At 49.9% G+C, this 12,068-nt stretch overlaps 1 protein-coding gene across 1 annotated transcript; it reads left to right on the top strand.

Annotated features, from left to right (window-relative positions):
* The first annotated feature begins 4,802 nt into the window (after positions 1-4,802).
* On the top strand, positions 4,803-6,872 carry LOC135805094 (putative serine protease K12H4.7). Its single transcript, XM_065319088.1, has 2 exons — positions 4,803-4,954; positions 5,075-6,872. Exons 1-2 carry the CDS (start codon positions 4,942-4,944, stop codon positions 6,541-6,543), a joined length of 1,482 nt encoding a protein of 493 aa, XP_065175160.1. The 5' UTR covers positions 4,803-4,941; the 3' UTR covers positions 6,544-6,872.
* Positions 6,873-12,068: the final 5,196 nt, after the last annotated feature.

The following is a 12,068-nucleotide window of genomic DNA, read 5'->3' as shown; positions in this document are numbered from 1 at the left end:
TACTACTACTACTACTACTACTACTACTACTACTACTACTACTACTACTACTACTACTACTACTACTACTACTACTACTACTACTACTACTACTACTACTACTACTACTACTACTACTACTACTACTACTACTACTACTACTACTACTACTACTACTACTACTACTACTACTACTACTACTACTACTACTACTACTACTACTACTACTACTACTACTACTACTACTACTACTACTACTACTACTACTACTACTACTACTACTACTACTACTACTACTACTACTACTACTACTACTACTACTACTACTACTACTACTACTACTACTACTACTACTACTACTACTACTACTACTACTACTACTACTACTACTACTACTACTACTACTACTACTACTACTACTACTACTACTACTACTACTACTACTACTACTACTACTACTACTACTACTACTACTACTACTACTACTACTACTACTACTACTACTACTACTACTACTACTACTACTACTACTACTACTACTACTACTACTACTACTACTACTACTACTACTACTACTACTACTACTACTACTACTACTACTACTACTACTACTACTACTACTACTACTACTACTACTACTACTACTACTACTACTACTACTACTACTACTACTACTACTACTACTACTACTACTACTACTACTACTACTACTACTACTACTACTACTACTACTACTACTACTACTACTACTACTACTACTACTACTACTACTACTACTACTACTACTACTACTACTACTACTACTACTACTACTACTACTACTACTACTACTACTACTACTACTACTACTACTACTACTACTACTACTACTACTACTACTACTACTACTACTACTACTACTACTACTACTACTACTACTACTACTACTACTACTACTACTACTACTACTACTACTACTACTACTACTACTACTACTACTACTACTACTACTACTACTACTACTACTACTACTACTACTACTACTACTACTACTACTACTACTACTACTACTACTACTACTACTACTACTACTACTACTACTACTACTACTACTACTACTACTACTACTACTACTACTACTACTACTACTACTACTACTACTACTACTACTACTACTACTACTACTACTACTACTACTACTACTACTACTACTACTACTACTACTACTACTACTACTACTACTACTACTACTACTACTACTACTACTACTACTACTACTACTACTACTACTACTACTACTACTACTACTACTACTACTACTACTACTACTACTACTACTACTACTACTACTACTACTACTTGACACAATCTTTATTAGGAAACTTGAAATGGAGATGTGAAACACAAATACAGCCATGTAGATGGAGCAGCAATGCAATACAATGTCCAAAAACTCAAGAATTCATTATCATGGGACAATGTTGGGCAAATGTCTGTGAGGTACTATCACGCTCAGGCTGCCCGCAACCTGCACATCGTCGTGAAATTCATCCTGTTGCGGCGGTATGACGATCTTGAACCACGCAAACAGGTGACTGCCCATCGCATAAGGCAGACTGACAGCTTACAACGGAGCTGACCCATGATAACCGATACGTGTAGGTCGACGTTCTTCTCTGCAATCAGGCATGCCAGTGTCTTCAGTGCCATTGAACATTCTCTGCCAATCATGCCCGAGGTAGAAAAAACTAGAGGTGTAAACGTACCTCTGTCAACTGCTGTCACCCGCTCTCCGTACTGGCGCTTCTTCATCCGTTCATGCGTTCGGAGCTGGCTGATGACTTCCTGACGCGACAGCAAGCTTGCCTTTGGGTGTGTAACCCGGATGTCGAAAAAGGCATCTTGCTGTCTCGTCCAGAAGCCACAAGCCCGGATGTCCAGGCGGGCACCTGCCGAGCGGTTGGCTGTCCTCCCTTGGAGCCGCTCACCATCATATGGTAGTAGAGGCGGTTCTACCTCCACATCCCGGACCGCCTCACGCATCACGTCAGCCAACAAGTCCCGGATCTCGTTGCGTCGTGCCATGGGGTAGCCCCCTGCCGGACACATCATCGCATGGTCTATTGTGTTTGCAGCACCACATACACAAGTCAGGGGGAGTCCGTCAGGCTGCAGGCCGTAGCGGATGCAGAACGCATCTCGGAAATCCGATTTGTTCAGCACCATCTGCATTTGGGACGATGGTTCCGCCGTTACCCAAGATGATACGCCCTTTTCCGCGGCATTCTCCACTAACAGCACCTGTGTTGCTGTCAAATCCGGGCGCAATTCGCTAACGAGACCCGTGGCTCGGGCAGCTTTCTCTCTGCGAATACGCCCGGCCTCCTGCCGGCTGAGGGCTATTGCCTCGTTCAGCTGGTCTGTTTGAGTAGTTTCGTTGGTGCTTGTTGGATGTTCTGGTGGTCTGATGCAGGCCGCCACAGGAGCCACAATCTGTCTGGATGCAGAAAACTCTTTCTCGGCCTCCACCGAGGGCACAGGGATTGCCATGCCACCAAACCGCGCTGGTAGCGATAGCAACTTTCTCAGTGCCGACTCGTCCGAACACGAATGGCCGCTGAGCGCTGGCAGCAGCTTGGTCGTAATGACGGCGTCGAGACGGGCCAGAAGATTCGCAGGGCAAGATAGGACGCGCAAGTGGCACCGCCACTTGGACACGAGGCCCTTTACAAACACCTCGTACGCAGCATGCGGCTGAGTGGTGGCCACCTCCGCCAGGCGATCAACCTGCAGCGTCCACTTGTCGATCAAATCTGTGATATACTCCTCACAGAAGACCGTTGAGCCGAGTGCGCCGCCAAGATACCGAGCACCCTCGGTCACAACACGAATGCCCGTGTCCCTGAAAAGCTGGAGTGCCAGGGCCGAATGCTGCTCCTTGACAATTAGTGTTGTCTTGTTTGCGTTAGGGTAGTATCCATAGCCAGGGCCATGCTCCAGAATCCCATCCCAGTACTGCCTTAGATTGAGGAGCTGTCTGCCACCAGCATCGTCATCAGCATACCATAGCTGCACCACGTCGGGGCAGCACTCTGACAGCTTGTCTATCAATGGCATCATGGCGACCGCGTATATCGCCATGGCGAGAGGATCACCTTGGCAGGTACCCTCCTGACTCCTTATCTCTCCACCACCCGACACAAACAGGCGGCATGGACTGCTGTAGGTGTTCTTGAACACCTGCCCCAGGGCAGGGCAGACGAGTGGCACGTTGTGTAGGGCTGCTGTGCGGTTCATAGCGTTGAAAGCGTTGGTGGCATCGACCAAGAGCACACCCTCCACCTCCGGCGAGGCAAGCATGTCGGTCATCGTATGCACGGCAGCTTCACACCCAGACGGAACACCAACACAGAGTTGACGAGGGGCTGTGGCGTGCATGGCGTCATACTGAATTATCTTCATCACAGCTTTGCCAATTAGTCTCCGGAAAACCTCCCCAACAGCGATAGGGCGCACCCCCGGTTGCTTGTCCAGTGGGATGAGGCGGGCCGCAGTGAACGAACTTAGCTCTTCTGGTGGGACTTCCTGGGTGCATAAGCGTTTTCCTGCTTCTGCCATTGCCGCACAGAGCTGGTCAGACGCTGCAGCGAAGCAGGTCAACATGCGTTTCCACGCATCAGAGTCCAGGCCCGATGGACCGGCCGCTCCGGACATTTGACGACTTATCTGCCTGATCAGCGCTCCTGTGAGCCTGGCAAAAAGGATCGGATCTTGAGGGGTAGCCGCGTCATGCCCCTGCAGGAGAGCGTCATCCGGAGGTACAGCAGGCTGGGGATGCTTATCAAGCAGAATGTCACGTACTGTTGAACCTGGGCTGCCGCTGACAGTGTCGCTCATTGACAACACTCCACCCGAGCCACTGGAGCAAACCATCCGAATGGCTGACTGCGTTTTCCCAGAACATACGAGTTTTGAAAACAAGGTGTCGTCAATTTGGCCTGACTGGTCGACGTTCCGGCCGGGTATGGTGTGCCGGAAGATGCGCCTGGATGCATCGGCATTCACGCAGCAGGGTGTTGATGTCTCCTGACTTCCAAACAGCAAGTCGACGCGTCAGGTGAGTTCCGTGTTCGGAGGAGGAGCCCTGTCCGTGCGGTTTCTGCAACAGGAGGTGGCACGCGACAGCTATTGATGTCCAGGCTCGTTCACGGTTGGGCGCCGCGTCGGAAAATATGCGAACCAGTCGTGCAACTACTACTACTACTACTACTACTACTACTACTACTACTACTACTACTACTACTACTACTACTACTACTACTACTACTACTACTACTACTACTACTACTACTACATCAAGAGTATACATGTATAACCTCCCTAAGTTATATACAATGTACTACTAATACCAAGAGTATTATTATACTCTTGGCAGTCTTACTAATACTATTACTTATTAGTATTACTGTACCATGATTGCAAGTACAATACCAAGTCACAGTAGTAGTACTAGTACTAAGAGTACATAACCCCACTCTTGGTAGTACTGTTCAAGTGATGACATTAGTCATTATGCAGCCAGTACACATTTACATGATCATGATTGATGAATGATGAATAATATTGATGATGAGTGTTGGTAATATATATTTGCCACATCACGTGCTGCCCTTATGATTTTTGTTTGTGTAGTACTGCATATCGAGCAGCGATCGCGAGCGCGAGTGCGCAGTCGCGCACACACCACTGCCACTGGCACTGCACTTGCACTGACACCATGTGCACAAACCATGCATATTCTACCATGTGTTGATGTCACCATTGCGCTCGGGGAAAATGTGTTTTTGAATATTTTGTTTTCAATCATTCATCTGCAGATCTGACCAAGTAAGCAGGGCGTGTTCCTGTAGCTTTTAGCCTTTAGCTGTGTTGTTGTTGCCTTCAACGACCGGATTACGTAGAGCTAGAAGAGTGTGGAAAGACATGATGAACATAGGTAAGTAGATTCGTTTCTCCCTCTGTAGATGTCGTTTCCCTGCCTGTCTAATACCTCCTACCGTATCCCAAAAATTGGTGAAAAATATGTCCATTTCGTCCTTGTATTTCCATGCTGCAGGCGCTCTCTTGGTGGTGGCCGTAGTGGCTGCATCCTCAAGCCATGCGTTTCTTGTGAAGTCGAAAAGTGGCATGCTGAAGGATCCCCATGTGGAAGGGTCCATCCCGGTTCCCCCGGCTCAATGGTTTCAGCAAACACTGGATCACTTCGACACTCAGGTGCTGACAACCTGGAAGCAGAGGTTCTTTGTAAATAGCACCTTTTACAAACCTGGCGGTCCAGTTTTCCTGCAGATCGGAGGAGAGGGCACAGCTAATCCCGTTTGGGTTGTGGTCGGTCAGATGATGGTTCAGGCCCAGGCACAGAATGCAATGGCTATCCTGGTGGAGCATCGTTACTATGGGGACAGCCACCCGACCCCTGACCTTTCTCTGAGCAACATGCGCTATTTGAGCAGTGAGCAAGCTCTCGCCGATCTTGCTAATTTCCGCGATCAATACGGCAGTGCGAACAACCTCAGCGAATCCAAGTGGGTCACGTTCGGTGGCTCTTATCCCGGCTCTCTGTCCGCTTGGGCTCGTGTGAAGTACCCACATTTCTTCCATGCCGCCGTTGCCAGCAGCGCACCAGTGTGGTCCGTGCTCAACTTTACACAGTACTTGGAGGTGGTGCAGAACTCTATCGGTACTGATGGCGGTCCCGATTGCCTGTCGGCTGTCCAGGATTCAATGAAACAAGTCAACGAAATGTTGGCCACTGCCAGTGGACGCACCCAGCTGAAGGTGAACTTCAACGCGTGCAGCCCTATTACTAGCGACGAAATGGAGATTGCTACGTTTGCACAGAGCGTGGCGGGCTTGTTCATGGGGGTAGTGCAATACAATCGTGACAATGTGGCATTTGAGGGTCGCACAGAAGTTACAATCAGTGATGTCTGTGAAGTGATGACCAACAAGAGTATTAATGTGCCCGTGGATAAGCTTGTTGCTGTCAGCAAGCTTCTGAATGCCAAGAATGGCCAATCTGGCGAGTGTTTTGACTCTGCTTACACGGACATGGTTTCATCCCTGAAGAATTCTTCGTACGGTTCTCAAGAGGGTGGGCGTCAGTGGATGTATCAGGTATGCCACGAGTTTGGCTTCTTGCAGAGCTCGCAAGCCAACTCGTCGGCTCAGCCGTTTGGAAACCTTTTCCCGGTCGGCACACAGGTCCAGCTTTGTGAGGATGTGTTTGGAGTAAACGCCAGCGGTCTCGCCAACTACATCAGGTGGTCAAACCAGAACTACGGTTCTCTGCATCTCAAGGGCTCACGCATCGTCTTTCCCAACGGCAACATTGACCCGTGGCATGCACTGAGCGTCCTGCCCGACACCATCGACCTCGGTACCAATGTTGTTCCTGTTCTTATCGATGGCACTGCACACTGCGCTAACATGTATCCATCTCGCGAGGATGACTTGCCATCATTGGTCGCTGCCAGGGAGACCATTGCCAACTTGGTCTTGCTGTACATTCAGGATGACAATTAGGAACGTGCAGTATCTGCGGGTGTGCTATGGTCACTCATTGACGTCGCTTTTGAGTATTTCTGCAATTTTCCCCTTTCTAAATCAAGCCCTTGCTCTCTTTCCTTTCCACGCGGTTTTCTTCAGTAACTCGTTTCCGAAAACACCGTGGTATCTTGGCTTGATGGTATCTTGGCTTATTTATCTTCCATATGACATTGTCCTCGAGATTGGGTTTCTTGGAGTGTTCTGTTGCCTTGTACAGCTGTTTGATTTCAGTGATGTAGCGATACGTGAACGTCTGCCCTTTTTTGTTCTTTTTTCAACTACATACCGGTATACGTAGAAAGCCACACCATGTGTATTTGGAAATGCATGGTTTGTAAGCAGGGAGTCGTGAGACTCGAAAGTCTTTCCGAGGCAGCAGAAATTAGTTTATGGCTTGAAGTACTCTTGCTTACAGCCACGATCGACTCACGGGATCCCAGCCTGTCTGTCAAGAGCAGCACACCATGCACGGTCGCAGAGTCCATGGGGGGGGGGGGGGGGGTATGGACTCCTGATTTCTATCAGGGAGTTAGGGACCACCCGTAAATACCGTATCGGTATAAAAATAAAAATAAATTGAAGACGATATTAGGCCATGGTAAAAAATGAAGTTGATTCTCAGGTCATGAGCCTGTGAAAATCGGTGCGAGCGAGCGATTTTTTATTTTAATTCCCACAATTTTTTTATTTCCAAAGATAGGGTCACACATTATGTGTACGTCACAGGTTCATAATTTATAATTATTTTATTATTCAGGCCAGGGAGTAGAAAAATACCGGTATTTTGCTACTCCCGGATTCATGCCTAGCGCCTTTCGCATTGACCGTTTTCATGCACGCATATGCATGCATAGAAATAAAAAAAAATCGTCGGTGCGCCACCAAAAATCGATGCGCGCGTACTTGAGAATCAAAGATATGTTTTACCATGGCCTTAAATAACAAATTTTGTTACCATTTTTATCAAATTTTGCTATTTCTCCCCAGATCCCCTTCCCCTCAAATTGCAAAGTTCACTGTATCTAGGTTTACATGCTACTGTCGCACAACCTTGCCATGGCTGTATTCATGAGATCGACTTTACTTTGTGTGCGTCCTCGACTACCAGGCTGGACAGTGGTCCAGTATATGTTTGCACAGTGCCCGTCCAGCTAGAGATCGACATTTTTTCACAAAAACGGGGTGAACAGGGACCATACGTACCAAACCAGGGCCTAGGGAGTCCTACACATACATGTACAGGAAAACTTGTCAAGGCGACCACTCGGATATGGCGACCACCTGTCCAAGAAGACCACTGAAACCAGGATCAAGGGATGCTATTTCCAGTCAAATGGCCCTGGATAAGGAGACCACCTGATAACAGAGACCACATTTTGAAGGTCCCTTGAGCAGTCGTCTTAGACAGGTTTCACTGTACGTACATGCAAGAATATTATGGGGTTCTTGATTTTTTTCAGTACAGCCTCTTTTAGGGCCCGGTCACACATGCATTGGGGTTTCGCTTCGGCGAGAAGGTTCGGCGGCAGCGAGCCTGGTGTCGCTCCAGCGAAACCACGTGTGTATGGTCACACATGCAAACAGGGCACAACTCCTACTTTGGCGGAAAATGAGAATAAAGTGGACTGTGGTACATACGGTACGGAGAATAGACGAGGTCAATGACTATCTTGCACGCATTTTTGTTGCATGGACATCATACGCATACAAATTTCTCGTAGCAAGTCCATATACAGCAGACCGTGGTGTTTTCCGCTGAAGCGAATCCGCAGAAGCGACAGTCTCGCTTCGAAAATTTTGGCGGAAGCGGATTGGAGTTTCCGCTGAAGCGGAAGTTCCGCTTTTCGCCGTTGCCATGCCATTTTTCGCTCCTGCGACCTCGCTTCAGCGTATACGCTACTTTCGAGTGCATGTGTGACCGGGCCCTTACGGGCAAAAGCAACACAATGCTGAGAAACCAGGGTATGATAGGAAGATAATATTAATAATAGTCCACAGGTGTGGAAAATATGTCTCCGGAATGGCGAGAGTCACACTTAAACACAAAATGGTTTTAGATCCGGCTTTCAACCACCGCCAGCTCCCTGAGCTCGTTAGCTGGACGATGGTATGCCGACCGAGACCCACGGACACACATGACAGCGGACCGGAGCAGCGCGAAAGACAGCCTGCAGCGCACATATGCAACATGGTGTGCATAGGGCATGCTGGAATCAGGCCTGGCAAGCAAGCTACAGAGGCGCTTAAGGAACCTTTCACATTCAGGGGAGGCAACACCAGAAGTTGACAACACCAGCGGGCTGAATGTGCCACGATCCACATTGAGGATTCGCTCTCCGTACTGCAGCTTCTTCTGGCGCTCGTGCTGGAGGAGTAGGGCATCCAGTGGTTAGGCCGAGTAGGACGCCACATCAGGATGGAAGACGCGTACGTCAAAGAAAGCATCCTGCGCTCGGGTCCAGAAGCCACGGGCACGGACATCAGCGCGGGCATCCTCGGCGGTGTTTGCCGATGCAGCCGTAAACACCTCTCCAGAGAGCGGGGCTAGCTGAGGCTCGATTGCCACTGCTTGGCAGACCTCCGTGAGTAGCTCCCCTACCATGTCACGGACTTCGTTATGGCGGATTGTAGGGAAGCCACCCCGGGGGCAACACATGGCATGAGCAGTGGAGAACAGAACTCCGCAGGCACACTTCGTGGGGACATCGAGGAGAGGCCAGTCATACCGCAATGCAAGGCCGTCCCTGAACTCCTGCTTCGAGAGGTGGAACCCATGTTCCTTGAGAGGAAGAGCAGTGAGCCAGGAAGAGGGGCCTTTGCGGGACAGCTCATCCATACGACGGGCCAAGGGGCGGTCCGCAGCTTCTCGGAGAGCAGCGAAAGAGGCAGCACTAGCTTTCTTGGAGGACTTGGCAACAGATGCTCACTCACGGCGGGCTAGCTGATCCACAAAGTCGCAAGAATGATGCTGCCACTCTCGATCATGCAGGTGGATGATCTCATCAACCTGGCTGCTCGTGATGACTTGGGAAGCCTGCAGTTGGGAGGTAGCGATTTCTTTGAAGTATGGCAAACCGATTCCACCGAGCCGGCAAGGTAGCCGTAGAAGAGAGAGGTCATCCGCCGTGAATGTGCGTTTCCCTGTCAGAGCCGGAAGGTAATGCTCCGTGACCGTGTCATCCAGGCGCTGCAGCTGATCAGCTGAGAACTCCAGTGTACGAAGGAGATATGTCCATCGACCACGCAATCCGTGTGTGAGGGCGGCATACGCCGCATGAGGTTCGGTAGTGGCAATCTCGGACAGTCGCATAAGCTCCTGCTGCCAGTCTTGTACTTTCCCAGCTGTATAGCCAGCGATGAAATCCGGTGTCCCTATAGCGGCACCCAGGTAGCGTGCTCCATCCGTGACCACTTCAATGCCAGTTCCTGCAAAGACACTGTGGGCCAGGTTGAGCAGGTCAGGCTTGACGAGGAGGAGAGTCTTCGAGGCGTTGACATGGTAACCGTAAGGTTTCCCGGTCTCGTCCACATCATCCCACCAGCGTCGAAGGGCCCGTAGCTTGCCTGCACCACTTGAATCATCGGCATACCACAATTGACGGATGTTGGCGTGGGTAGTGCGGAGGTGCCGTACGAATGGTAATGTAGCGAGGGCATAGAAAACCATCGACAGAGGGTCACCTTGTGTGGTACCCTCTGCGGAGGAAAGCTCACCACCGCCAGAAACGAAGAGGCGGGCATCATCTTGGTAGCAGTTCAGCAGTGTGGTAGCCAGGGAAGGACACAAGTGGCGAACATTGTGAAGAGCTGCTTGGCGGTTCAGGCAATTGAAGGCATTCTTCGCGTCAACTAGTAGGACTCCTTCAGTTGTGGCGTCCTCATACAAGCGCTTCATGGCATGAACCGCTGCTTCTATCCCAGCTGCAGTGTCTGCTCCAGCGCCGGGTGAGCCGGGTAATCCACCCGGTTGGGCGGCGCTTGGACCCGGTTGAAAATATAGTACCGGGTCACCTGTGACCCGGTTGGTACTTTACACTTTTGAACTTTGAAAGGACTGACTACATGGCTTGTATGTGTCAAATACTTCTTCTTTCGTAATTTTCTAATTCCTGTCCTCTCTTTTCTAAATGAGACAGCGCCAGGTACATGTACATGTGTACCCGGCTCCGACCCGGTTGAAATGGTTGCGCCAGGTACACGTGTACCCGGCTGTCCTACAATCCTAGAGCAGACACTGAGCTGGCAATCCAGAACACTTCTGGAGAAAACCACAGGCCTCCATTACATCGTCTGACGTTACTCGGAGAATAGATTTGGCTAGAATGCGACGGAGGACCTCAGACACCCCAATGGGCCTAACACCTGGGTTCTTGTCCAGGGCAATTAGACGACAGGCGGTGAAGGGGGTAAGAGAGTCTGGCGGCAAGGTTTGTGTTGCTAGCAAGCGGCCGAAGGATGCCATCGCCGAGCAAAGGTTGTTGGAGGCCCCTTTGTACGCCGAGCACATACGTCGCCATGCTGACGAGTCGAGACCAGAGGGACCTGCCGAGCCTTTCGCCTGCATGGCCACGGCTTTGACGAGGTCGGCAGTCAGGGAATCAAATCGGATTGGGTGGCACTGAGGCGCTGCTCCCGCTATCAGGATGTGCTCTGCTGCTGGAGTGCCGCAAGGATGCTTACTCTCCAGGGCTGCCCGCACGGTTGCGGTGGAGTCCTTGATGGTGATCGAGTCATCGATACCTAACACACCGGATGACTGCGTGGACTCAGCTTCAGATAGGGAACGCAGGGCATCGTGCACACGTCCTTCTGCCATGAGGGAACCAAAATGCCTTGCCTTGTCCTGCTCACCTCGTCGACGTGCTCCTCGGTGTGGCTCACGATGCCGTTGCAGGCAGCGTCCTTTCTCAACCAGAGCAGTGATATTACCATCTGCCCAGAGGGCCATCCGGCGCTGGAGGTGACTCGTGTTGTCCTTGGGCTTGGATCGACGATACGTTTGTTGTAGTAACAGAGCTGGAAGCACGGCTACATGTAGGTTGTACAGAGCTGTTCTGTGGGTACCAGCAGACTGAACAATGTCCTGGATCTGTTCGCACATCAATGTTACAAATCGCTTCCCAGCTGAGCCTGTTGGGAGCTTGAAGAACCGCTTTGGGGTTCTTGATACATGTATACAGTACATGACTGTATGTACATTTTGTTGTGCTCCCAACCATGCTAACCCTATCCCCCCGGCCCCCCTCCTTACCCAGGGACTTCAGACCATTTTTTCAAATCTGTTTTCTGTGGCTTATGTTTTGCTTTTTGGATAGGTCAGAGCTTCCTGAGGAGTTTGGTCTTTAGTTTTTCTAAATCGGACAAAGGAAACTAAAGTTACAAGCAAAATAGTCATCGCCTATCACCGGATTTGTCCGACAAACGTCCCACACATTTGAGATCAGAGAGATATGTCAAACTGAGAGAACCCACTTTCCTTGGCAACGCATAGCAACCGCACA

This window comes from Sycon ciliatum, chromosome 1 (assembly GCF_964019385.1).
Source record: "Sycon ciliatum chromosome 1, ocSycCili1.1, whole genome shotgun sequence".
In the NCBI taxonomy this organism is placed as follows: Eukaryota; Metazoa; Porifera; class Calcarea; order Leucosolenida; family Sycettidae; genus Sycon; species Sycon ciliatum.
The sequence above is the reverse complement of the archived record's forward strand: the minus strand, read 5'-3'. Positions and strand labels throughout refer to the sequence as shown.